The 25,812-nt window shown below is 35.0% G+C and overlaps 1 protein-coding gene across 1 annotated transcript; it reads right to left on the bottom strand.

Annotated features, from left to right (window-relative positions):
- Positions 1-5,056: 5,056 nt before the first annotated feature.
- On the bottom strand, positions 5,057-23,896 carry Gip (hydroxypyruvate isomerase-like protein Gip). The gene is made up of 5 exons (XM_069838396.1): positions 23,462-23,896; positions 22,942-23,053; positions 13,604-13,776; positions 8,864-8,983; positions 5,057-5,409 (listed from the first exon to the last, which is right to left on the bottom strand). Exons 1-5 carry the CDS (start codon positions 23,655-23,657, stop codon positions 5,222-5,224), a joined length of 789 nt encoding a protein of 262 aa, XP_069694497.1. The 5' UTR covers positions 23,658-23,896; the 3' UTR covers positions 5,057-5,221.
- Between the last annotated feature and the right edge of the window lie 1,916 nt (positions 23,897-25,812).

The following is a 25,812-nucleotide window of genomic DNA, read 5'->3' as shown; positions in this document are numbered from 1 at the left end:
AATTTTTTTATGTTAAAAATAATGTAGTTTGCAGTACTTTCAATTTCAAATATATTTGTACAAAACTGACAACTTGGCTGTTGTTCTGTCTACTAGACAATGAATGGAAGTGAATTTCGGGGGCCAAAAAGCTATGCGATACTAATGTAGAACTACGAACTACTTCCTCTTTATTTTATATAAATCCAACTTCAACTTTCAGATCCTCGAAAGTTTCAAACCGTGTATAGTAGCTTATATAAAGTAGAATGAAAAATATATTTTGATTTATAATTTAAAAAAAGTTTATATGGTGTATTTCATAGCTTTGCGTTAAAACTGTTTTTATTGTGCCTACTCCTAGATGTGTTATAGTCTGGTTGAATGCAGCACCGTTAGATGGCAGTGATAGCAAGCTTACTGCACGACCAGGCGGTTTCTATTTCCCGCCCATGCGCTGATTCAGAGAAGGATCTCCTCCCTATCCATTCATTTACTTCCTTTAAAACTCTGCTTCTTTCTCTGGCCGCTAGTGCGCTGTTGTCTATGTGTGTTAACTGCAGTAAAGGAGGAAAGGATTGACTTTCCTCCACACAAACAATCTCGCACCTTTCTTACAGTTTTCTAGCAGCACATGAGCGCGTGTCGTTTAAAAATCGATCAACCGGAGTTTTCTTATAGCTGTGAACTTAAAAATAATCGAATCTTCCTCGAATTTCAAGGCACATATTTTATTTGGTATTTACTTTCAAAAGAAGAAAAACCTGAGGAGGACGCTCCTCCCTTCCCTCCCCCGAGGAACCGCCACTGCAAAATTCTATATCACAGATTCAATGTACGCACATTTACAAAAATATATATTTAACGAAGAGTGACATATTTACAACTCTTATATATATCACAATAACAATTTATTTGTGTTTAATTTAACCCCTTCCAGACGACGACTTGCGAAATATTTCTCAGTCAGGACTGAAAACTTATTTCAATACAATGCCTGTTTTATGTGGATGCTGACCATTTCGATATAACAGCACAAATATATGAGCTGCTCGGTGAAGACAATGTTAAGTGACATTTTCATTATTCATGGAAATAATTATGTCACATGCTCTTTTCAGAGCTATTGTCTTTTGTATGAGAGACGTTTTATATTGAAGTTTCAAATGTTGGCAATACATGTCAGTGCTACTTGAGCATGAGTTTTTCAAACATTAAAGTTACTGTATTTCAAAATGTAGTTTTAGTCACTTAACATTGTCTTAACCCGAGCAGCTCATATTACACTTATATCACCAGAAAAAGTGAATATGATAATAAACATACGCCAGATAGCACTGAAAAAAAGGCCTCAATTGCAGGGTAATCAATATTTACTAAGCCTATGAGATATGGATATATGCCTGGAATATCAGTTACCTGTATATCAGTAAATAAAAATAATAATATGAACATTATGGTTATAATATTTGAAAAGTATATGATAAAATATGGGTGATGTCTATTTGAAACGGAATTTTAAATTTCTTTCAGCATCCTGACTTTTATTTAAAGATGAAACAAATACGATGGGGATCCAGGAAATAACGACCGTTCGCGCATACCTGCTGCGCAGCTGACTCCCCTTCCTTGTTTGAAGGTCAACTGGCTTCCTTAACATGTGTTCTCATAATGTTGTGAGTACTGGTTGCAACAAGTCGCCATTGTGCATTTTGTGTTACTTCAAAATGAACGACGTGATTGATAACCCCTCCGACTGTGAGGTGAGGAGTGTGATTCGATTTTTGAATGCCTGACATTTGAAACCTGCAGAAATTTACCGGCAATTGAAAGAAGTGTATGGTGATACTGTAAAGAATGAAAGAAATGTGAGTAAATGGTGCGAAATGTTCAACAATGGGCGAACAAATGTCCACGATGAAACTCGACCCGACGCCCATCACTCATCACAGAAGACCTGAAGACTAAAGTGAACGACAGAATCTTGCAAGACAGGCACACATCACTCGACGAATTGCATATTGCCTTTCCTGACATTTCTCGTTCTTTGCTTGGTGAAATTGTGTCGCAACATCTTGGCTACCACAAAATCTGTGCACGATGGGTTCCACGGCAATTGAGTGACCAACACAAAACTCAGAGAATGGCCTCAGCATTGACATTCTTGATGCGATATCACACAGATGGAGACGCCTTTCTTGATCAAATTGTGACTGGTGATGAGACCTGGGTGTCTCACAACACCCCAGAGACCAAGCGCCAATCACGTCAGTGGCATCATCCCTCATCACCCAAGAAACCGAGAAAATTCAAACAGATTCTCTCAACACAAAAAGTCATGGCTACTGTCTTTTGGGATCGCAAAGGTGTTCTTTTGCTGGATTTCATGCCAAAAGGCACTACGATCAATGCAAATCGTTATTGTGAGACTTTACGAAAACTACGGCTAGCCATCCAAAACAAGAGGCGAGGAATGCTTTCGAGAGGAGTTGTGCTTCTTCACGACAACGCCCGCCTGCACACTGCTGCTTCAACTCGAGAATTGCTGGATCAATTCGGTTGGGAAATCTTTGATCATCCACCCTATAGTCCAGACCTTGCTCTTAGCGATTTTCACCTTTTCACTAAGCTGAAAGACTTTCTGGGTGGTACGCGTTTTGGAAGTGATGAAGAAGACAGTGAACACCTGGCTTAATGAACTGGCGGCAGAGGAGTATAACACGGGAATTCTAAAGCTACTGAACAGATACGACAAATGTTTAAATGTAGGTGGTGATTATGTAGAGAAGTAAAGGAAGCTTCAGTTATGTAACAGACTTAGTTTTTTCAAATAAATATTTTTTTTTTGTAATTACTACAACAAAACGGTCGTTATTTCCTGGATCCCCCTCGTGTTTATAAACAATTATTTATAGGCTTACTATAACTTTTAATTATTTAGTACTTCGCAAAAATGGGGCTAATGTTCATCATCAGAAAAAAGAGAGTCGGCAAGTTCAGTTCCTTTTTAGGCTGGTTCATGATTTTAAGATCAGATATTCTATGAAAGTTTTATGAAGTCATAAACTCACAAAAAGTCATTTTCTTAACTTTCATAAAGATCACCTTAAGAGATTTAATTTATTCAGTGTTGGTTAAATATGTACAATTTGAATATATTGTAACATTTATTTAATTTTATTACGACAAATTATTCTGAAATGTTATTACTATTTATTAAGAGTGTCCTACTTTTAACATAAAACAGCTGCTGTGTTCATGAAACTATAGCAGTCATATTTTTCCCATGGTTACAATTGTTGAAAAATAATCATGGAACATTATATCATTCCACAATGTGTAGAAATCGTTAAAATTTATTATCAAAATGGGTCATCTGTTCACCAAGCATTCCATGCATATGTGAAGTGTACGGTGTGCGTAATCATCCCTGTGAGAGAACAATTCGATGCTTGATCGAAAAATTTGTGGCAACTGGTTCTGTCGCAATCCAAACAACGCCTGTATGTGAACTACGCAAACGCTGTAATGGAAACATAGTCGCCATTCATGAGAGTGTACGCGAGAATCCATGGAAATCCATTTTTCAGCAAGCACATGAATTGGGTTCTCCATTGACCACAAACTGACGGATTTTGAATCTGGATTTGAAGTTACACCCTTACAAAATTGTTTTAACTCAAGAACTGAAGCCAAATGATCATAGATTGCACAATGTATTCTATGAAGCAATTGGAAATTCCTGCTTTTAGCCGAAAAATAATCTTTAATGATGAGGCCTATTTTTCGATGAATGTTTTCGTTAACAAACAAAATTGCGACTTTTGGAGCAATGAGAAGCTATTGGAGATTCAAGAACGACCCTTCATCTCCAAAAAGTTACCGTATAGTGTGGATTTTGTTTGTCACAAAAGAACTAGAATCACGCCACAAATTTCAATAGTAAATCTCTGGACTCCTGCAATGATGGACAGCAAAAACTCACTGTTTCCTATCTAATGAAAGGAGCAGTAAACAGATGAGACCAACATTCCAATCTGTCCATGTAAAACCTTATGCCTTCTATTTATTACTTCCGATGGCAAAACGTAACAACTTATGGTCTTATAAATGTTTTAATAGAGTAAAATTAGTCTATACATACAATTCAGAACACAGCAATTCCAATTTCACCAACGATGTACACAGCAAGAAGGCTGGCAAGTGACTAAAATATGATTGGATTAAACAAAACCACTGATTACATATACAGCATGACAGTTGCAAAGATCTGGTATAAAAACAATCTGCTAGCAATGTTCTGAAATTTAGTTCGAAATTGTTTCACGTTAAGTTGTTTTTCTAACGAAATATTAATAAGAAAAGTCTGCAAGAGGATGTACAAGAAAAACAACGATATTAATGGTTTGATAGTTAAATTTTTAAATAATTGATTAAATGGCGATCTTATTCGTGTTAATTATGTAAGCATGTGCGGCTTACAGCTGTTTCGGTGCTATTCGACACCATTCTTAGAGCCTACTAGATCTCGGCGCTATCTCAACTTCGCTGCCTGTTGTGTGAGTGCGTTCGTGTGATGAAGAGTTGTGTCAAATAGTGTGTAGTTGGACAGACAGGCAGATCATTCCAAACTCGATACAAAGAATACATTAAAGCAATAACCAGAGGACACAATACATCTACATATGCCGAACACATAACTAATGCTAACCACACATACAATAACATAAATACAGACATGGAAATCCTACACATACAACCAAAAACCAAAACCTCAACACATTAGAACAATATGAAATATACAGACATACTAAAACACACCCTAATCAAATTATCAACACACAGATAAATTTCAGAACACACACACTATTTGACAAAACTCATCACACGAACGCACCCACACAACAGGCAGCGAAGTTGAGATAGCGCCGAGATCTAGTAGGCTCTGAGGATGGTGTTGAATAGCACCGAAACAGCTGTAAGCCGCACATGCTTACATAATTAACACAAGTAAGATCGCATTTAATCAATTATTTATATTCAAGTGTTAAAAGTAGTGTACAAAAGATTCAACATGGATTATCAAATTTTTAAGTTATATTTCTTCACTTGTCTCCGTATTTGCCCTGTAATAAGATATTCTTGCTAATTTTAATATTTTATACCGAGATCTCACTGAAAACGAAACATTAACCGATCCTGTAATGATAACACTTCAACAAAAGATTTTGTATAGCTTCATCTACAAGCTCTGGCCTAATTCTTTCACCCATGTAAGTCCATCCTTTGTGAGACCTGCTGGCTTGTACTCCAATCCTATCCAGCCATCATAACCCAATTCCTCCAGCAGGGTGAAGATGTACTTGTAGTTTATTTCCCCACTGGAATTTGGCTCGTGACGATCAGGAACTTGAGCAACTTGTATGTGACCTGGAAAAGAAGGTAAGAAATTTTAAGAAATTGTATTCTGAAAAAAATAATAAGCAAGTTTATCTACGTTTTAGTTTCTCTGTTGCAATATACTGCGTGAAGTTGTGCTGTGAGGCAAAAACGATTAATTGTTCATTGATTGAAGTTCACGTTAACACTTTGTTTGTTAAAAACATAAAATTACTTAGTTATACGTTAAAAAGTGTTAAAATTTTAATAAAGGTATATACCTTCGACAGACAGCCTGTTTTGACGTGATGTCACGTCTTCATCAGTGTCTCCTGAACTACTGGTGATCTTGAATTCTGCGATATGCATTTGTCGATTGTAGGGGTGGGGGTATGTTGCTCTTATGGTGGGGGCTGGTTGTTTGTGTGTTATGACGTATCATGACGTCGAATAATGTGTGGGTATTGAACTTAATTGTGTATTAAGTATATGTTGTGAGTATGTTATTGTATGTTTATATATTTCGTATTGTTCTAAGATGTTTAACTGTGAACTTTTTGGTGTGATGTGTAAAATTTCCATATCTGTTTCTATATTATTGTAGTCATGATTATTGTTGATAATGTGGTCTGCATAATTTGATGTGATGTAAGGTTTGGTTATAGCTTTAATATGTTCATTATATCTTGTGTGAAAGGATCTTCCTGTCTGTCCTATGTAAAAATGTGGGCAACTATTGCATTTTAGTTTGTAAGCTCCAGTTGAATTATATTTATTTGAATGTTTAATGTGATTATTTAGATATTTCTGTGCTGTGTTATTTGTTTTGTATGCTATCTCGTATTTTAGTTTTCTGAATGAAGTTGCAATTTTGTGAGTATTGGTATTGTGATATGTTAATGTTATGTATTTATTCTCACGTGGTGTTTGTGTTGGTTTGTTCTGTTTTTGTTTTGCCTTTTTTATGAGTGTGTCTATTATGTTAGGGTTATATCCATTGTCTTGTGCTATATATTTTATTGTGTTTAATTCTTCAGTGTAGTTGTCATTGTTCATTGGTATATTAATTAATCTGTGTTTCATTGTACGGAAAGCTGCATGTTTATGTTGTATGGGGTGATTTGATGAATTGTGTATGTGTGTTGTGGTTGTAGTGGGTTTCCTGTATATTTTGAATTCGTGTCTGTTATTTGTTTTGGTTATGGTGATGTCTAAGAAGTTTATAGCTTGGTTATGTTCCGTTTCTATTGTATATTTCAATTTGGGATGTATTTTGTTGAGTTGTTGATGTAGCTTTTCTATTTGTCTTTTGTTTCCATTATATAGGACTATTATGTCATCTACATATCGATGTCAGTACATTATTTTCTCTGCATGTTTGTTCTATGTTGTGAGTAAGGATTTCAGCTAATATACTTGATATAGGTTAACCCATTGGTAATCCTTCAATTTGTGTATAATATTTATTGTTATGTGTGAAATAATTTTGTTTTGTAATGATCTCTGTAATGTGTATAATTTCGTCAATGTGAGTCTGTGGTATGTTATTTTTGATAAGCATTTTTCGAAGTATTTCAAGTGTTTCTGTTACTGGTATGTTTGTATATAGGTTTTCGATGTCAAATGATGCTAATGTTGTGTTGTGTGGAATGTGTTTGTGTTTTATTTTGTTAACTAGGTCTATGGTGTTGATTATTGTTGTTCAGTTTTCAAATTTTATACTATTTCTTATAATGTTGTCTATATATTGTTTTCTAGTTTGCAGGATACCACAATAAAAAAAAAATCATGTTACTCATGACTAGAGCTCAGCGTTTGATCACAGACCCACTGGAAACAGAATAGCTGTGTACAGAGTATAGTGTACAGCATGCTGCAGGTTTAATAAATTCAGTTTCTGATTAACACAGTAAAGTGTGAGAGTATTTTGGAGTATTTTGATAGCTGAGTTGCGCTCTCAGTATGTTTTGTTTATGGGTGATTCTCACGAAACTCATCACATTTCTTTCTCCTTTGTTGATATCTGTAATGGCTTATAACTTGAAAAATGTCTCTTGGCTAAAGGACGGGAAAAAAGATGAGAATAAAGGTACGGTCACGCGTCACTACTTTTGCAGCGCTGCAGTACAAAAACTGCGCAACTCTCGTACTGCGACGTGTGAACAACTGTGCAATCCGAAAAGTAGCGGCTGCCAAACCTGCTGCCTGCTACTTTTTCATGCTGCGTGCAGCTTAAAAGTAGCGATGTGTGAACAGGGTTCTCAGGGTTGCAGCAGCAGCATTTTTGATATCGGTTTTGTTGAAACTTTCGCTGCGGTTGCGACCAGTGTTGCGACCCAAATGTGCCAATGATACTTTTATTGTTTGGAGATATTTTAATGTTAGATGTGATGAAAATAAATTATTTGTAACAGTTACTAAATGTACAACACAGTCACAGTATATTTGCTGACGTTATAATTCATTTTTTTAATTTTTCGTAACGCAGTTTCAAACAGAAGGGTTGCCAACATTGATTACGTGAAGATGCTGTTAGTTATCATTTAAGTATATAGGCGTTTTTAATAGCTTTATAGTAAAAATAATGCCAATTTCTCAATGCTAATTAGGACAGAAAAGCAAATAATAGATAAGTAAGCTTTCGCATGAGTTTCATAATAATATGAACATAACCACAAAATGTATATTGAGAAGTTAACACGGAGATGGTAACCTGCAGCTAGACTGCGGCTGCAAAAGTAGTCCTTGTGTGTGAACAGACTCGCAACCTCTAATTGCAACTTTTGCAGAGCTCAGGTTGCGCAGATGAAAAGTAGCGTGCAGCGTGCTACTTTTGGCTTATGTGTGAACACGACACGCAACTTTTGCAGCTGCAGTACAAAAGTAGCAACGTGTGACCGTACCTTAAGGAACGGGCAAAAAAAAAAAAAAAATAAATAAATAAATAAATAAATAAAAATAAAAAAAAAATAAAGACAAACATTTTAAAAAGTAAGAGATCTGGCAATTCAATTATTGTTTTAGGTTTTGCCAACTACCATGTATTTAGTTTTTGTCTCGTTGATTTTTATAAACCCAGTGAATGAGCAGAAGCTTTTATTGACGTAAAGGTTTTTTAACATCTTTTTCTGGTCTTGCTATGGGTGTAAAAGGTATGGGAGAAATTTCAAAAAATTATCCTGCAAGCTGAGAAATTTAACAAGTTTGGGCAAACCAGTGCGAAGCATCCAATTGACACCATTGCCTATACAATGCTACAGTGTGTTTTTACATAGCGAATAAAAGACTTCCAACCTTAACCTGTTCTCGAAAAGTCATCACTGTTTTCTCCCTAAAAAACTGTTTCGAGTTCTGTAATACTTTTAATCATTAAAATTTTTTTTTCCATGATTTTACATTCTGCCATCCTTTCCAGGGAAGGAAAATTTAAGAATCACAAAATCTACAACAATTAGGTAAGCCTAATATTAAGTTGTATCACTGTTTTTCCATCATTTAAACTCACCAACATATGGAAGGAATTCCTTGATGTTGAGTGCCAGGTTACCATGCAAATGTTGCAAGTGAAATATGTCCATCATGATTTTCAGATTCGGACTATTCACCTTCTTCACCAAGTCAAGGCCTGAAAGTTAAAAGCAAAAAAACATATAACCCTCCAGTAGTCACGTGCTCAAATTCAACGTTAGTGGTTGCATGGATCACCATATTCTAAGTTTTTTTTTTTGGCATTTAATTTAATTTTTTTTTAACTTTTCAGGTTAATTATTAATGATTACACATTAACCGACTCTCAACAGCAGCCACAGATCCCTACACTTCTTTATTTCGCGTGTTGGACACATTGTGTAGTCTAACAATTCGAAATTATACTGATCTCACATGCATCTCGCACCAATCTAAATTAGATTGAGGCTCTTGGGGAATAAAACTGCTTCTACATTTGATGCAACGATGAGAAAAACGGAGTTATGTTCTGGTATAAGAAACACGTTCATCCCTTTATACGAAAAATTAAAAAAAAATTCATTAAAATTATGTAAAGGTGTTTTCATAGTATTCATAATTTTTTATTACATGTAAACAAAATAAACTGTTTTGGATAGATGATAACCTTATATAAAGATGTATTAAATCCACATTTCATCAGCCAGGTCGTTTCCCAGGATTCATATGCATACCTGACTCATACTGGCACACTATAAGCACTGCCCAGAACAATTTACAAGTGTTTGTTTACAGCTTTCCTCAATTTCGAAACCATGACACGTGAATGGTAAGGAGTAGCTATTTAGAAACTTCGATGAAGGTTACTTATGTACTTGCCATTAAAAGAAATTGCTGAAATACCTTGAAAATGCCTGGGATTTATACAGGGTGTTTAAAAAATACGGGGCATAATTTCAGGTATGTATTTCCCACATGTAGACAATCAAAATAGTTCATTACAACATGTGTCCGGAAATGCTTCATTTCCGAGTTATGGCCTTCACAACATTGAAATTCACCAGAACGTTTTTCTTTCCGCAGGTCGTTGTCATTACAGAAGATGTTCAAAATGTCCACCTCCTGCTTGAATACAGACCTCACATCGATGTCTCATTGACTTGCGAACACGATCCCAAACTCCAGGAGTATTGCGTATGTCCTCAGAACATGCCACAATTCGATTCTGAAGGGATTCCAAATCAGGCACAGGAGACGAATAAACCAATGATTTTAAATGGCCCCACAAGTAGAAATCGAGAGGGTTCAGATCAGGTGAGCGTGGAGGCCAAGCAATTGGGCCACCTCTACCTATCCATCAATCAGGAAACCTTCGATCCAAGTACCGGCGAGCCGTACGACTGAAGTGTGCAGGAGCGCCATCATGCAAGAAGTGAATGTGTTGACGATTGATCAGTGGAGTTTCTTCTAAAACATGAGGTATGGTGTTTTCCAGGAAGTTTGTGTATGCCTGCCCCTTAAGTCTGTTTACAAGTACATTGGGTCCAACTAATCGATCACCAATGATACCGGCCCACATGTTGAGGGAGAACCGCACCTGGTGATGAGATGGACCAGTTGCACGTGGGTTTTCATACGCCCATACATGCTGATTGTGGAAATTTATTATGCCATCTCGTGTGAACTGTGCTTCATCTGTAAATAATACTAAGGCAGGAAAGTTCGGATTTACACCACACTGCTGCAAGAACCACTGACAGAACCTAACTCGTGCAGGGTAATGTGTTGGTGACAGGGCCTGTACACGTTGCAAATGATAAGGATACAATTGATACTCTTTCAACAGTCTCCAGACAGTCGTATGAGGGACATTGACTTGCAACGCTACCCTTCGTGTGCTGATAGAAGGAGTCATGTTCACAGCCTCCAGAATCTCCTCCTGTACTTCTGGAGTTGTAGATCTTGGTCGTCCCCTTCCCAAACCAGGAGAGTTAAATTTTCCATATTCGCACAGACGGTAATGGAGACGTACAAATGTCTTCCGATCTGGACATTGTCGCTGTGGGTACCTCTCCTGATACAAATGACGAGCCAGCGCAGCAATGCCATCCGCCTTACCGTACATGAAGTGTATCTCTGCCAGCTCTTGATTTGAATACTTGTCGCACAGTCTAACGCCTACGCAACATTGAATGTAACCTTCACCTCGGAATGAACTGTCAGAGTGCCCTCTTAATGTCTCCTTTGACGGCAACGACCTGCGGAAAGAAAAACGTTCCGGTGAATATCAATGTTGTGAAGGCCATAACTCGGAAATAAAGCATTTCCGGACACATGTTGTAATGTACTATTTTGATTGTATACATGTGGGAAATACATACCTGAAATTATGCCCCGTATTTTTGAAACACTCTGTAGTATGTGATCACTTGGAAAGCTGTATGCCCACCCAGCCTGCCATAAATACATACCTTACTTCAGTGCTGTCATGGTAATTCTTTTCTTGGCCATACGTCCCACCCCTTGTTTTCTCCATTGAAATATATTTCACTCTCCTCTCTCTATCTCTCCGACTGTCATTTAATGATTTTTTTAATATTAAAGAAGAAGTAAAGAAATTGTTTTGCTTTATATTTTAACTGTACAACAAATTTGATTTAAAGAATACATCATGTAGCACCACCATAGTTGCACACTTGTCTCAATGAATCTTGGAGCATTTGCAGCACTTCTTGTTTTCCAACCATTATTTTATATATGAGGCGCATCCAGAAAGTAAGTTTCCCGATTTTTTGCCCTTGAAAGTAAACGTAATTAGCCGTGTCAATTGCGCATGTGTAACAGATCTATGACATATCAATCATATGCCAGCTGGACAGGTCCTGCCTGGTGCCAGTAGCGTGGCAGCAGTGGTCCGAAATGGAAGCTCTTATTCCTTCTCCTGCCGCCTGCGAGGTTCGGTCGGTGATAAAGTTCTTTAATGCACAAAGCATTGCGCCAATTGAAATTCATCGGCAGCTTTGTCAGGTCTATGGGCCGAACATCATGAGTAAGCAGATGGTGCGTCACTGGTGTAGGCAGTTTTCCGAAGGTCGTCAAAGTGTCCATGATGAAGAGCGCAGTGGGCGACCGTCCCTCATTAATGATGATCGTGTTGAGCTGGTGAGGCAATGCATCATGGAGAACCGTTGCTTCACGATTAAGGAGCTGAGCAGCCATTTTCCGCAGATATCGCGATCCTTGTTGCATGAGATTCTCACTAAGCACCTGCTGTTCAAAAAAGTGTGTGCCAGGTGGGTGCCGAAAAACCTGACACCCGAACACAAAATGTAACGTTTAGGAGCAGCACTGACATTTCTGCAACGGTATCACGATGACATCGACGAGTTTCTCGACAGGATCGTCACGGGCGATGAGACTTGGATTTCGCATTTCCCCCCGGAAACCAAGCAGCAGTCAATGCTTTGGTGGCATAGTGGATCCCCGGTCAGGACGAAATTCAAACAGACGCTGTCAGTTACGGAAAGTGATGTGCACGGTGTTCTGGGACAGGAAGGAAATTCTGCTCATTGACTTCCTTCCAAGAGGTGAAACAGTGAACGCTGACCGTTACTGTGAAACACTATGAAAATTGCGACGTGCCATTCAAAACAAGAGGCGTGGAATGCTTACTGCAGGTGTTGTGCTCCTCCATGACAATGCTCGTCCACATACGCTAGTTCCATTCACAGGCGGAAGAGTTCTACGACAGAGGGATACAAAAGTTGATCCCACGATACGACAAGTGTCTCAATTCTGATGGTGGCTATGTTGAAAAATAGCTGAAACATTGCTGTACCTGTTGCCAATAAATGTTTTCCTGATAGTGTGTGTTCTTTTTTTTTTAATAGGGAAACTTACTTTCTGGATGCGCCTCGTAATTCTGGATTCCAGTGCTGCAGAAGTGGACAATTTTTGTTTATGAACATCAAACAAAATACATTACAAACAGCAAGAGATGATCTAAGATCTGTACAGATCTCCACGTACAAAACTTAGGCACCCATATGTCATATGGCTCCGTACAAACAAAATTTTCTTTTTCTCATACGATTAATTAAAAAAATTGTAGGTTCCCATATGATGTATGGCCCCGTATGGCCTCCATGACAGCACTGCCTTACTTATATACCAAATCCGCCATGCAAGAAGTACACCACCATATTTCCTGAATGTGACGTAGTTTGAGGCAATACAGGAGTTTTCAGCGTCGTCAACACGTTTTACATAATACTACACACCTAATTTAACCTAACCTAACCTCTGACAATACTACGCACCTAACCAAACCTAACATAACATGTCCCATAATACACACCCAATCTAACCTATCCTAATCTGTCACATAATACTACACACCTGCAGTAACATTCCTCACGTTTAGTATCATTTCATTTGCAAATGTTGTCATACCTGCTGTATGTCGTGTCGAGAGCCACCTAGTGGAAGAAGTGGAATGTGATGGTGGGATTGGTGGGGAGAGATTATGGCGACTCTCCACTGCTCATAATTATATTTAGTTCGTTAAGTGTGTGTTTTATGCGATAATCAACGTGTTAATGTAGTGATAATTCCATATATATATATATATATATATATATATATATATATATATATAGGGCAATAAAAATTGAAATGTGTTGTGGCTGTGATAAAAGTGTTGCACATTAGTTTACAACACCGCATTGGCAGTGATAAAAGTGTGCAATATTCCTTTACAGTGGTGGGTGGATGATCTACTTTGATTGAAAGTTCTTACCTTTATGATAACTGTTCATATAATATTTTGGAACTGAGTAGGGATTAATAGGTTCAATCAGTCCGACGATATTTTCTTTTTCAAAAACTGAAACTGCATGTCTCAAGTTCTTCTCATATGTTATTGCATTTTCTTCAGTTTCTTTCTGCACAGCACCAGACATGACGTGAATCCTAGAAAAAGAGTAATTCTTATGTACCTATAAGCAATGATGAAGACTTCGTTTTTTCTACAGAAATGTTAATTCATCGGAGTCATCAAAATATTTCAATTATAGGTATGGTTGGGATACATCCTGAAAAAGTGGGACTGTCCTGAATTTGAGCTTTAAGAAAGATGTCTCACCTGAATTTATAATATCTTGCAAATGTCTTTAATTATCTAGGCCTAATATTACTAAAAAAATTAGTGTTCCTTTCTGTGCGTACAATTTCTTTGAGGTGAAGTAAGGCTCAAATTCAATCAACTTTTTTTCAGTCTCTGCAAACCGACAGGAATAGGAGTGAAGTAACTGCTGGAAAGGAGGTGTAAAGTGAATTAATCTTATGGCATTTACACAGTCACTATTATTAAGCAAATCTGTCTCCCAAGAATGGGAGCAAAATGTAGTCTCTGATAAGTGTGTTAAATTCTTACTGAAACTGACTGTTTTTTTATCTGGACATAATATCAGTATAGAAAGGACTTTTTTCTTAGGGTCGAATTCATCATAGTCGTCACTTATAAAATGAGGAAACGTTTAAGTAATGAGCATTTCCTTAGCACTTATTTCAGATCGTATTGCAGAGACGCTACTCTTTCATATGCCCTGAGCATTCCCTTGACATCGAAAGAAATATGACAACGTGGCTAGATGTGAGCGCTTTCGTACATTAAATTGTTTTCCAGCGCCTTCAAATTGTAAATCGGTATTATTAATCATACACAAAGTACGAAAGTAAATATTATAGAGCTAAAAATTTTAGAAAATGTGGAGAAAGCATTTTATAGAAGAATAATGAAGTGAGGTAACAGAACTAGTTATGAAATATAGAAATATCGTCGAAAGGAAAAAAAATATAACTGTTCTCTCCAAAAGAAGAAATTGACATGGGATAAAATTGCAGTTGAGTTTAATGCAAATATTCCTATACGTAAATCATTTAAATTTATTTTTCAGTAATTTTATGGTAAACAAAGTGGTGGAAGTGGTATAATTACCCAAATTTTAACAGCTTATTCTTTGGGTTGAATAAAAAACAAAAATGCAAGTAACACTTTGTTGGGACGTGAATACATTTAGAAAAAATACCATTTAAACGTACCTGAAATGATGCTGCAGCATAAAATCTCAAAGCAACCAGTACTTTCAGCAGTGGTGAAATCGGTAAGCCTCATGGTTGTATTATGAATTTCAATGAGAGACACCAGAATATCCACAACATTGTTCTTGTCTAAACGGTATCTCCTCTTAAATTGTTCGTCATTGTATATCTCTAAAGGGATTTCCATATCTCTGATATATTTTTTGTTTTGCGGAAACACATTTTCATTTTCATTATAGAACTCAATAAATTCAATAAAATCATAATCATCATCTATTGTATACTGAATCAGCTGATTACAATGCATATGAGGAAACACTTGAGTAAGCTGACAAGCTACCTTATTTGAATAAGTGTTCACTTAAATGGGATTTATGAATTGGAAATTATTATAAGCAACTGCTTAAGTGTTTCCTTATGATAAGTGTTGACTATGAATTCGGCCCTTAATGAATAGCCAATGGACTGATAAAAGAAATAGACTTAAAGTACTCAGTATCCACTGTAAAAATAATAATAATAATAATAATAATAATAATAATAACAATAATAATAATAATAATAATAATAATAATAACCCAAATTACGCAAGTGAAATGGGTAGGCATTAGACACAATAATAATAATAATAATAATAATAATAATAATAATAATAATAATAATAACCCAAATTACGCAAGTGAAGTGGGTAGGCATTAGACACAATAATAATAATAATAATAATAATAATAATAATAATAATAATAATAATAATAATAACCCAAATTACGCAAGTGAAATGGGTAGGCATTAGACACAATAATAATAATAATAATAATAATAATAATAATAATAATAATAATAATAACCCAAATTACGCAAGTGAAGTGGGTAGGCATTAGACACAATAATAATAATAATAATAATAATAATAATAATAATAATAATAATAATAATAATAACCCAAATTACGCAAGTGAAATGGGTAGGCATTAGACACAATAATAATAATAATAATAATAATAATAATAATAATAATAATAATAACCCAAATTACGCAAGTGAAGTGGGTAGGCATTAGACACAATAATAATAATAATAATAATAATAATAATAATAATAATAATATTATTACTATTATTATTATTTTATTTATTCTGATGGAGTTAAGTCCATCAGGTCTTCTCTTCCACACCACCAGAATTATGAATACGTACAAAAATTTTAGGACAGCAGCAAAGAAACTAATTAATAATGTTCGATTACACAAAAACTTACACACAAAAGAAGAACATTTGCGTAAGTACCCTTTTTACGATCTCAATGAATATTTTTAATTTAAAGGGTAATTTTTAACAGTTTTTCTTTTGTGTGTATTGAAATTCTGTAATGACTTTATTAAACATTTTGTAATTTCTGAGAGTCTATCTCTATTTTATACGGCCTACAGACAATAAAGATATCCAACCAGGCACCCATTAACCTGTCTATCCTCCCCATCTACTTTAATTTCTGAACTATTTCCATATATGCAGATCAGAGGATAATTTATAGATAGCAATATTTAAGCTATACACAGTTCAAAGGAAATATAACTCGAAAATCTCCACAAAAAATGGGGGGCTTTAGTTACACTTTGCATAAAAAACAAAAATCGAAATAGAAAAATAGTGAACAATTCTCTAGTTCCTACTACAGTTGAGTCCCAGAGAACATTTCTGGTGTTTCTCTTAGTAGACTGGTAGCAGGTTCCTCCATTATTTTAATTTACTATTTATTATTTCACGTATTTATTAATTTAATAGGATATATCATATGGAATAAACATTAAATCCAGACGTTTGAGATGGCCAGGGAATGTAGCCCGTATGGGCGAATCCAGAAATGCATATAGAGTGTTACTTGGGAGGCTGGAGGGAAAAAGACTTTTAGGGAGGCCGAGACATAGATGGGAAGATAATATTAAAATGGATTTGAGGGAGGTGGGATATGATGATAGAGAACGGATTAATCTTGCTCAGGATAGGGACCGATGGCGGGCTTATGTGAGGGCGGCAATGAACCTCCGGGTTCCTTAAAAGTAAGTAAGTATATCATATGGAATAAGCAGTGACAAAATGGACGACGATGGCAGTCTTCACTTTTCGTTGAATCTCCCTGTAGTAAAAATGGATGGAACCCTCAGTTAAAATCCTCTCAATTAGGTATTTGTGTACAAGAAATGTGTTCAGACGTAGGTGAAACTTAAAATGCAAAATCCCTCTCTGTTGTCACTTAAACAAATCTCAATGTACATTATCTATAATTTTTGCAATGAGAAATTAAATAAAAAAATATGTATCTGCGAACTGTGATTCAATACAATTAAACCTATCAATCCTGCTTGTTAAACATGTTAGATTGTTTTGTCTAGATATCATGGTTATGTAATACGCTTGTGTAATCTTATCAAAAGTCAAACAACTTCACCAACGATTTTGTCATAAAAATTGAAAGTTATCTTGACAGGTATTCCAGCAGTGATCAGGAAAGTAAAACACAAGCTCTATGATTAAGTTCTGGAAAGAGACCAATATAATTCTGAACTCGATACATAGTAGCCTAATTCTTGCTCACTAAATTTCGTTTACACAGGAGAATAATTGCCATGTATTAAAAATGTTGTATTGTTATTGGATTTATAGATGATCATTTTCTTATATGTATTATGAATACAAATTTCCGGTTATGTAGACAGTGAAATGAGGAAGCAAATGTAATGGAGGAACCTATTTTCTATTTATTTAGGGCTACTATGTCTTTAAACATAAAAATGAGGACATCATATCAGTCGGACCCTTTTAAACCCTAAATAACATCTTACAGTTATAAATTCACACAATGAGACAAAGTGGTTCAATCTCAAACAATTAGAATGAACTGAAATGTTTAATACTCTGCATGTTTTGATAATGGTACCTAATTCCTAAATTATTACAATCTGAGTAACCATACAGAAATGAATAGAAATAATAAGAATTAATGTGATTTGATCCTGGTTGAGTGGAAGAGAAGGCCTGATGGCCTTAACTCTGCCAGGGGAAAAAAACTATTATTATTATTATTATTATTATTATTATTATTATTATTATTATTATTATTCACTGTTCAATCTAATTTCAGTGATCCATGATCAAAGAGGGTAACTTCATTTTAGTAGCGTACGCAGAATTTTGTCAAGACGGGAGTGGAGGGCATTATTAAACCTGTTTAAAATTTACATTATCGATATTTTAAATTTTGTGTATCATTATTATTAATATTATTATTACTACGATTATTATTATTATTTTATATTATGTTCTACGAGAACATATTCATGAATATCCTTATAAAATCTTTGAAATATAATTTTTGTACACCCATCCATTTTTTTTTTTTTTACAAATTTTAACTTTCATTTAATTTTGTATACTTACTTACTGGCTTTTAAGGAACCCGGAGGTTCATTGCCGCCCTCACATAAGCCCGCCATTGGTCCCTATCCTGAGCAAGATTAATCCATTCTCTATCATCATATCCCACCGCCCTCAAATCCATTTTAATATTATCTTCCCATCTATGTCTCGGCCTCCCTAAAGGTCTCTTTTCCTCCGGCCTCCCAACTAACACTCTATATGCATTTCTGGATTCGCCCATACGTGCTACATGCCCTGCCCATCGCAAACGTCTGGATTTAATGTTCCTAATTATGTCAGGTGAAGAATACAATGCGTGCAGATCTGTGTTGTGTAACTTTCTCCATTCTCCTGTAACTTCAGCCCTCTTAGCCCCAAATATTTTCTTAAGTACCTTATTCTCAAACACCCCTAACCTATGTTCCTCTCTCAATGTGAGAGTCCAAGTTTCACAACTATAAAGAACAACCGGTAATATAACTGTTTTATAAATTCTAACTTTCAGATTTTTTGACAGCAGACTGGATGATAAAAGCTTCTCAACCGAATAATAACAGGCATTTCCCAAATTTATTCTGTGTTTAATTTCCTCCCGAGTATAATTTATATTTGCTACTGTTGCTCCAACATATTTGAACTTCTCCACCTCTTCAAAAGATAAATTTCCAATTTTTATATTTCCATTTCGTACAATATTCTGGTCAGGAGTCGCCATCATATACTTTGTCTTTTCGGGACTTACTTCCAAACCTACCTCTTTACTTGCTTCCAGTAAAATTCCTATGTTTTCCCTAATTGTTTGTGGATTTTCTCCTAACAAATTCACGTCATCTGCATAGACAAGGAGCTGATGTAACCCGTTCAATTCCAAACCCTCTCTGTTATCCTGGACTTTCCTAATGGCATACTCTAGAGCAAAGTTAAAAAGTAAAGGTGATAGTGCATCTCCTTGCTTTAGCCCACAGTGAATTGGAAACGCATCTGACAAAAACTGACTATACGAACTCTGCTGTACGTTTCACTGAGACACATTTTAATTAATCGAACTAGTTTCTTGGGAATACCAAATTCAATAAGAATATTATATAAAACTTCTCTCTTAACCGAGTCATATACCTTTTTGAAATCTATGAATAACTGATGCACTGCACCCTTATACTCCCATTTTTTCTCCATTACCTGTCGATTACAAAATATCTGGTCAATAGTTGATCTATTACGCCTAAAACCACACTGATGATCCCCAATAATTTCATCTACATATGGAGTTAATCTTCTCAAAAGATTATTTGTATAAATAATACATAATTATATACAGAGTGGACTGTATAAATTTTAGTTTCATTCTTTAAATGTACGGAAATTTGATCTGAAGAACTGTAACCTTTCGTTCTGCAAATGAATTTTACAAAGTTACATGGAAACAATCAAATATACATTTTTTTTTAGTTCAAGCAGATGGGTTCAAACCCCGTAACTCCCCTTGCGTACGTCCCTGGTTCATTTAAACAATATGATTATTTCTCTGTTGGTGTGATTTTCTTTAAATGTCTAGAATTTGTTTAGCAAGTACGAATTAAATGCTGCACAAATGAAATGACGAAAGTTGTACTTTACTATAGCTAGCCCTTTCACTGACTCCACAACAAGGGGATTCCTCTCCTTAGACCACTGCATGCATTTGAATTAAAGAAATTCCAAAATACTTGGTAATCGTGGAAAAGAACTCGCTATCCTTGCCTAGAAGCTCGTGTGAATCAATTACATAGGCAAATTGAGATAACAGGATAAACAGAACCTCGTGTAAGTTGCATGAGAACCGACGGTAAATTGGTAAGAATAAGAAAAAGGAAGTGAAATGGGCTCTGTACTTCAAATCTTAAAAAAAATGTAGAGTGTTATTCTGAGTTCCTAATTCGTGAACAAACAAATATGCTAGGTATGTCGAGAATCTTCGCTTCTATTCTCTAAAAACCAAGAATTTAAACGAATTTAAATTCATAGATCCAAATTCTGGACATTCGCATTAATTTTGAATATTCCACCGGAGGTCAATTTAACCCCTCAAAAAGAGGACATGTCCGAGAAAATGAGAACATACAGTAAACCTCTATTTATATAATTATTTTTCCAATATGACAATATCATCAGTAAGCTCTTAGCAGCAGGACACGTGATTTTTAATTTCAGATAAAACCAAGGAACAATGAACTCGGCCAATCTTGACCAGAAAACCAAGATTAGCTATATTAGCTATGTGAATTACATTTTGAAAGAATTATTTTAATAACTAGCCATACCTGTGTGCTCTGCTGCACCAATTAGAAATAAATATAAAGTAATTACATAATTAAAATAGGACGTTTGATCCAGGGAACATTCGTGTTTGATAGAAGGATAAATCGTTTAATATGTTACTTAATTTAAATTGTATTTAAATAATTAAAATGCGGTCATTTTGGTCCAGAGAGCAATCATTTGATGCAATGACAATTCCTTTAACATGTTTCTTAATTGTTATTAAATGCAACCATAGTTTAATGAAGATCGACATATCATTTAGTTTTAATGTGTATACTTTATATTACTTGCTATATGTTTCAGAAGTTACTGTAATAACATTGCAGAATTATGTCCATCTAAAGAAACTACACTTTCCAATGGTGAAGTAATAATTAAACAATTAATTAGCTTCCGATATTACTTCATACAAACACAGAAACATTCTCTTAGGCTATGTGTAATAGCTTTCGACTGTTGTTGTCCAAGGCCCCTTATAGACGAAGTCATTTGTTTTTATTTCAGTACAGCACCTTAGATGGCATTATTTTAATTTTAAAACTCATTTATCTCATTAAATATAAGTCCTATCAACATTTTGTATGGAATAAATCTTATCGGAAATTATTTTTAAAGAAACTTTTGTTATATAATATTTTTCATGAAAATCAATAATAAGCGAGATATTTCGATTTATTTAATTCAGGCCCCCTTATAACCCCCCCCCTTTAAATAAAGTATTTTGAATGCCATATAGACTAAAATCTAAGTTACAACGAACTTAAATGATATTCCAATTTTCATATAAATCGGTTCAGCCATTATCGCGTGAAAAGGTAACAAATATCCAGACAGACAGACAGACAGACATACAAACAAAAATTTCAAAAAAGCGATTTTCGGTTTCAGGGTGGTTAATTATATACATTAGGACCAATTATTTTTGGAAAATCTAAAATTACCAGAAAAATTTCGGCTACAGATTTATTATTAGCATAGATGTGAATTACATTTTGAAAGAATTATTTTAATAATATTTCAAGAATTTGTGAGTGACTGAGGAATAGAAAAAGAAATCATTAAATACTTAAATAATAAAGTATTAGCCATATCTTTTTGTTACACATTAAAAAAATTTCATAATTGCACAAAATTTCCACCTTCCCTCCATCATAAATAAGACATTTGTAACGTTTACCCAGATCATGGCATCAATTTGTCCCATGATAAATACTCAATACATGTTTTCACTAGAACTATAATAAAAAATTGTATTATATATTACGATGTACCGAAGTACATATGATATTTCAGTGCAGAAATTCTGCGTCATCATATGATGATGGAAGAGTGGAACAGAGAAAAATTTTCTCCGGCACTGGGATTTGAATCCGGGTTTTCAGCTCTACGTGCTGACGCTTTATCCACTAAGCCACACCGGATTCCCATCCTGATGTCGGATCGAATCCTCTCAGTTTAAGTTCCACCTCTTGGGTTTCCTCTAGTGGTCTACCCTAATGCACTGTGTCATAGATGTATGACAGTTGGCACAGTGACCACACATGTGCAGAGATGCACTCATTATGAGTGACTAAATGGCCGGGATCCGACGGCGCTTGAGCAATGTCACAGTATAACTAATGCTGAACAAAGACAGTGTTTAAGGTAGGTTTTCATGGGATATTTCTGCTTTGGAACGTCATACATAGATAGGGGTAATTGGGTCATTTATGTCTGTTGTCTGTAGAAGAAGAGGGAACCAGGGTTGTTTACACGTAAGTATATTTTCGTCTTGCTGAATTTACTTGAAATTACAAGAATTCATTTCTGTTAATTGTTATTAAGCGCTGGACGTTTTGGAAAATGTAGACCCACTGTTAGTATTGTTAAATGAGTTCTTTTTAATCAGTTACTTTGCTGGAGATAGAGTGTAATGAAATGTAAAACTGCCTTCATATGCTATCATTTTAAAATTTCCGATTTGAAGCACAATTGACAAATGCAAGAAAATTGTTAGGCCAAAATCGAGAATATCGCTGATTTATAATATATTTGTATAGTAGCATTATTTTGTCTGCAGTTCAATAATTTATAATTTTCTGAGAAAAAAAGACACAGCAATAATACAAACATTTCTTTGAAATAAAGAACATACTCCAGTTATGAGTTAAGGATAACTGAGCAGATCTAGTATAAATATATTTTATTTCTACCAGCATTATTGTAGCTCAAGACGTTATGGGCAAAGCATGACAGGAAAGCCCAGTTAATAACACTACATTAATTTTATCTTGTAAGATATGCTCAAATCATCTTTTTACACAAATAAAAGACATACCTAGAGCAGTTCAGAGCTTTTGCATATTTGACAGCTAGGTTAATGCTGTCCTTGAATTTATCTTCAGCTCCAGGAATAGCTGCAAATCCAAGCTCACCTTTGGTGACATCACCTGAAAAGTGACATTAAATTAATATCGTGTTTTATTTTTATTACATATTAGATTACCGGTATATTATTGTATACCCATCAAGGTGAATGACGATGTACTATCGTACGTTTACTCCTATGTAGCTTACTAATGATCAAAATTACTTCAATAGAGCAAAATCTTTCTTCTGAAATTCTTTCACTTGTGACTGTGTGAGAGTGTTATTTAAATTATTTAACTTTATTTCGCCGAATGACAGAATTAGTGGTTGGCTGTAGTTTGCAATTACTCACTGCCCTAATGTAAACTCTTTCAAAATGAAATTAGCCTATGGTAGTACCGGCAAATACATATTTAGGCCTAACAATTTGCTATGAATTACACATGAAAGGCTGACCACAAGAAATATTAATACCATCAAATTTTTACCTACAAAAACGTTGATCAATATTTGTTCAACGTCAGCTTTCTTTTGAGCAGCAACAACTTCTTCAACAGGATGCACATATGGAAATGCACATTCCACAGCACGAAAGCCAACATTTTTGGCCAACTGATATCGCTCCAGAAGCGAAGCTGTCTCTTGGAACATGAATGACAAGTTGGCACAAAACTTTAGCGGCATTTTAAAGTCTATGTAAAAATACCTGAATCTCAGTAAGAGCACTTATTTTCAATGTGCGGGAACTAATGGCTATAGAATGTAACAGAGAGAAACTTTACAGGTTCTTTCGCAACACGATTAGCGGTTCAAGTATTAGTTGTGATGTAATGCTCACTCGACTAGTTTGTTTTATATTCCCTTTTTTATCTTATCACATGCAGGAAAATAACTACTTGTCAACATTTAAATAATGTGAAAAAAAAAAAAATTAATGTTTATTCTGTTCGAAGTTGGTAGCAAGTTTGATATAAGTCTTGCCAACTGTCATTATGACTGCCATCTATGTAATACTTGTAAAATTTATTTTAGTATAGAATATGTCAAAAGATGGCAGAAGCATTATATTTTCTTCCGTAGCCGGTTAGGAAGACGAGCTAATGGAGGATGATTCAAATTTCAATGTGATTATGTTTGTGTAATTTCACAAGAGTATACTAATAGTTTTTAATATTTTAACGAGTTAAAGTGTTCCAATTGTGTTAGTACTTAGTGTACTATTATACATTTTATTATTGATCACATATACTTATTTTGTCAACAATATATTTTCGGGTTTTGTGGGAATGTTTCTGTTGATCTTGATCCTCAAGCATGGACACCACATTAGTTAATGAACAAACTGATTTAAGCACAGACTTGCTAAGCATCTCAATTAAGAATCAGAAATCCCTCTATCCAAATGAAACAATGAATGAAGGAATGGAAACTTCTCAAACTTCAAACACTGCAATAAATAATTTGTAACATATATGCAGAATCAACAATAAAACTATTGAAGGTGAAAAAAGAATCAAATGACAACGATGACGAGTATTTATAACCAAAAAGACCATTACGCTTTTATTCAGCAAAAAAAAAAAAAAAAAAAAAAAACAATAAAAATTAATTTAAAGTACTATCCACTGCCTCCTCTTCAATGATGTCAAACTGTGATAGTATAGGTGTAGTAAAAACAACAGAGACGAATGTCAACTCAAATCCACAAATGTCTACGACGTCAAACTCTGTACAATCAAAAGCAAAGAAATCTCCACCCACTGTTTCAACTACAAAACTACCCAATTTTTTCTCCGAAAATCAGAAATTCCGCACAAACCTCCAGGGCAACCTAAGAATTGTTTATACAAGTGAAGGTATGAAATATTTGTGCGATAATGATAAAGATTACAATAGACTCGTTGACATTTTCAGTGGTAATAACTATGAATATTATTCCTTTGCTTCAAAAATCGTACGATAGGAGTCCTGTTTAAAAATTTTCCATACAATATCACGGAATACACAGCAAATGGGAAGGTAGGAGGGAGTATATCCAAACCATTTCTATATTATCATCGGAAATATCTACTTCCACCAAGACTTCAACCCAGCTTATTTCTTACTATTTTAAATGACAGATGAAATGATGGAAAGATGGAACGTATTGGTGGAATAATAGAAGGAAACGGGAGTACCCCGGGAAATTCCTCTGCAACGTTTACTTTGCCGACCAAAAGTCCCATCACGAACTATCCGGAAATCGAAATCCGTCCGCGTGAATAGAAGAGCAGCACACTAGAGTTCGAACCACAGCACAGTGGGACGGATTGCGATTCTAGCCGGAACAAAATCTAATATTGATAAATTCCTTTCGAATCGTTGAAAATATTAAAATGAAGGTAAATTATTATGACATTTGATGAAATATTTGTATGAGAATTATTATTTTAGTATAGAATGCCTATTTATTAAAAAGGAATCGTACCGTAATAGAAATTGCATACAACTAATGCAAATAAAAAATTAAGGTAAATAGAAATTATTTTGAATGAGGTAGAAACAAATAGTAAGAATAAAAACATTCGAGATTTATACAAGGGTATAAAGGAATTTAAGAACGGATATCAGCCAAGGGTAAACGTGATCAAGGATGAGAATGGTGACTTGCTTGCAGACTCTCCGTCAATCCTAAACAGATGGAAAAACTATTTTGCGCAACTACTAAATGTACATAGGCCAAATAGAAATGATCGGGACGAAATTGAAATACAAACTGCTGAGCCATTTATACCCGAACCCACGCTTTCAGAAGTCGAAATTGCGATAGAAAATCTGAAAAAGTACAAGTCTCCAGGTA

The sequence above is a fragment of the Periplaneta americana genome, chromosome 10 (genome assembly GCF_040183065.1).
Source record: "Periplaneta americana isolate PAMFEO1 chromosome 10, P.americana_PAMFEO1_priV1, whole genome shotgun sequence".
NCBI lineage: Eukaryota > Metazoa > Arthropoda > Insecta > Blattodea > Blattidae > Periplaneta > Periplaneta americana.
This window is presented reverse-complemented; position numbering and strand designations above follow the sequence as displayed.

Excerpts from the sequence above, each read along its gene's own strand:
- Gip (XM_069838396.1), bottom strand. The coding sequence starts at position 23,657 with ATGCCGCTAAAGTTTTGTGCCAACTTGTCATTCATGTTCCAAGAGACA. Across the intron at positions 8,984-13,603 it reads TATGAACAGTTATCATAAAG|GCCTTGACTTGGTGAAGAAG; the intron begins GTAAGAACTTTC and ends TTTAACTTTCAG. Across the intron at positions 5,410-8,863 it reads GGAATTCCTTCCATATGTTG|GTCACATACAAGTTGCTCAA; the intron begins GTGAGTTTAAAT and ends CTTCTTTTCCAG.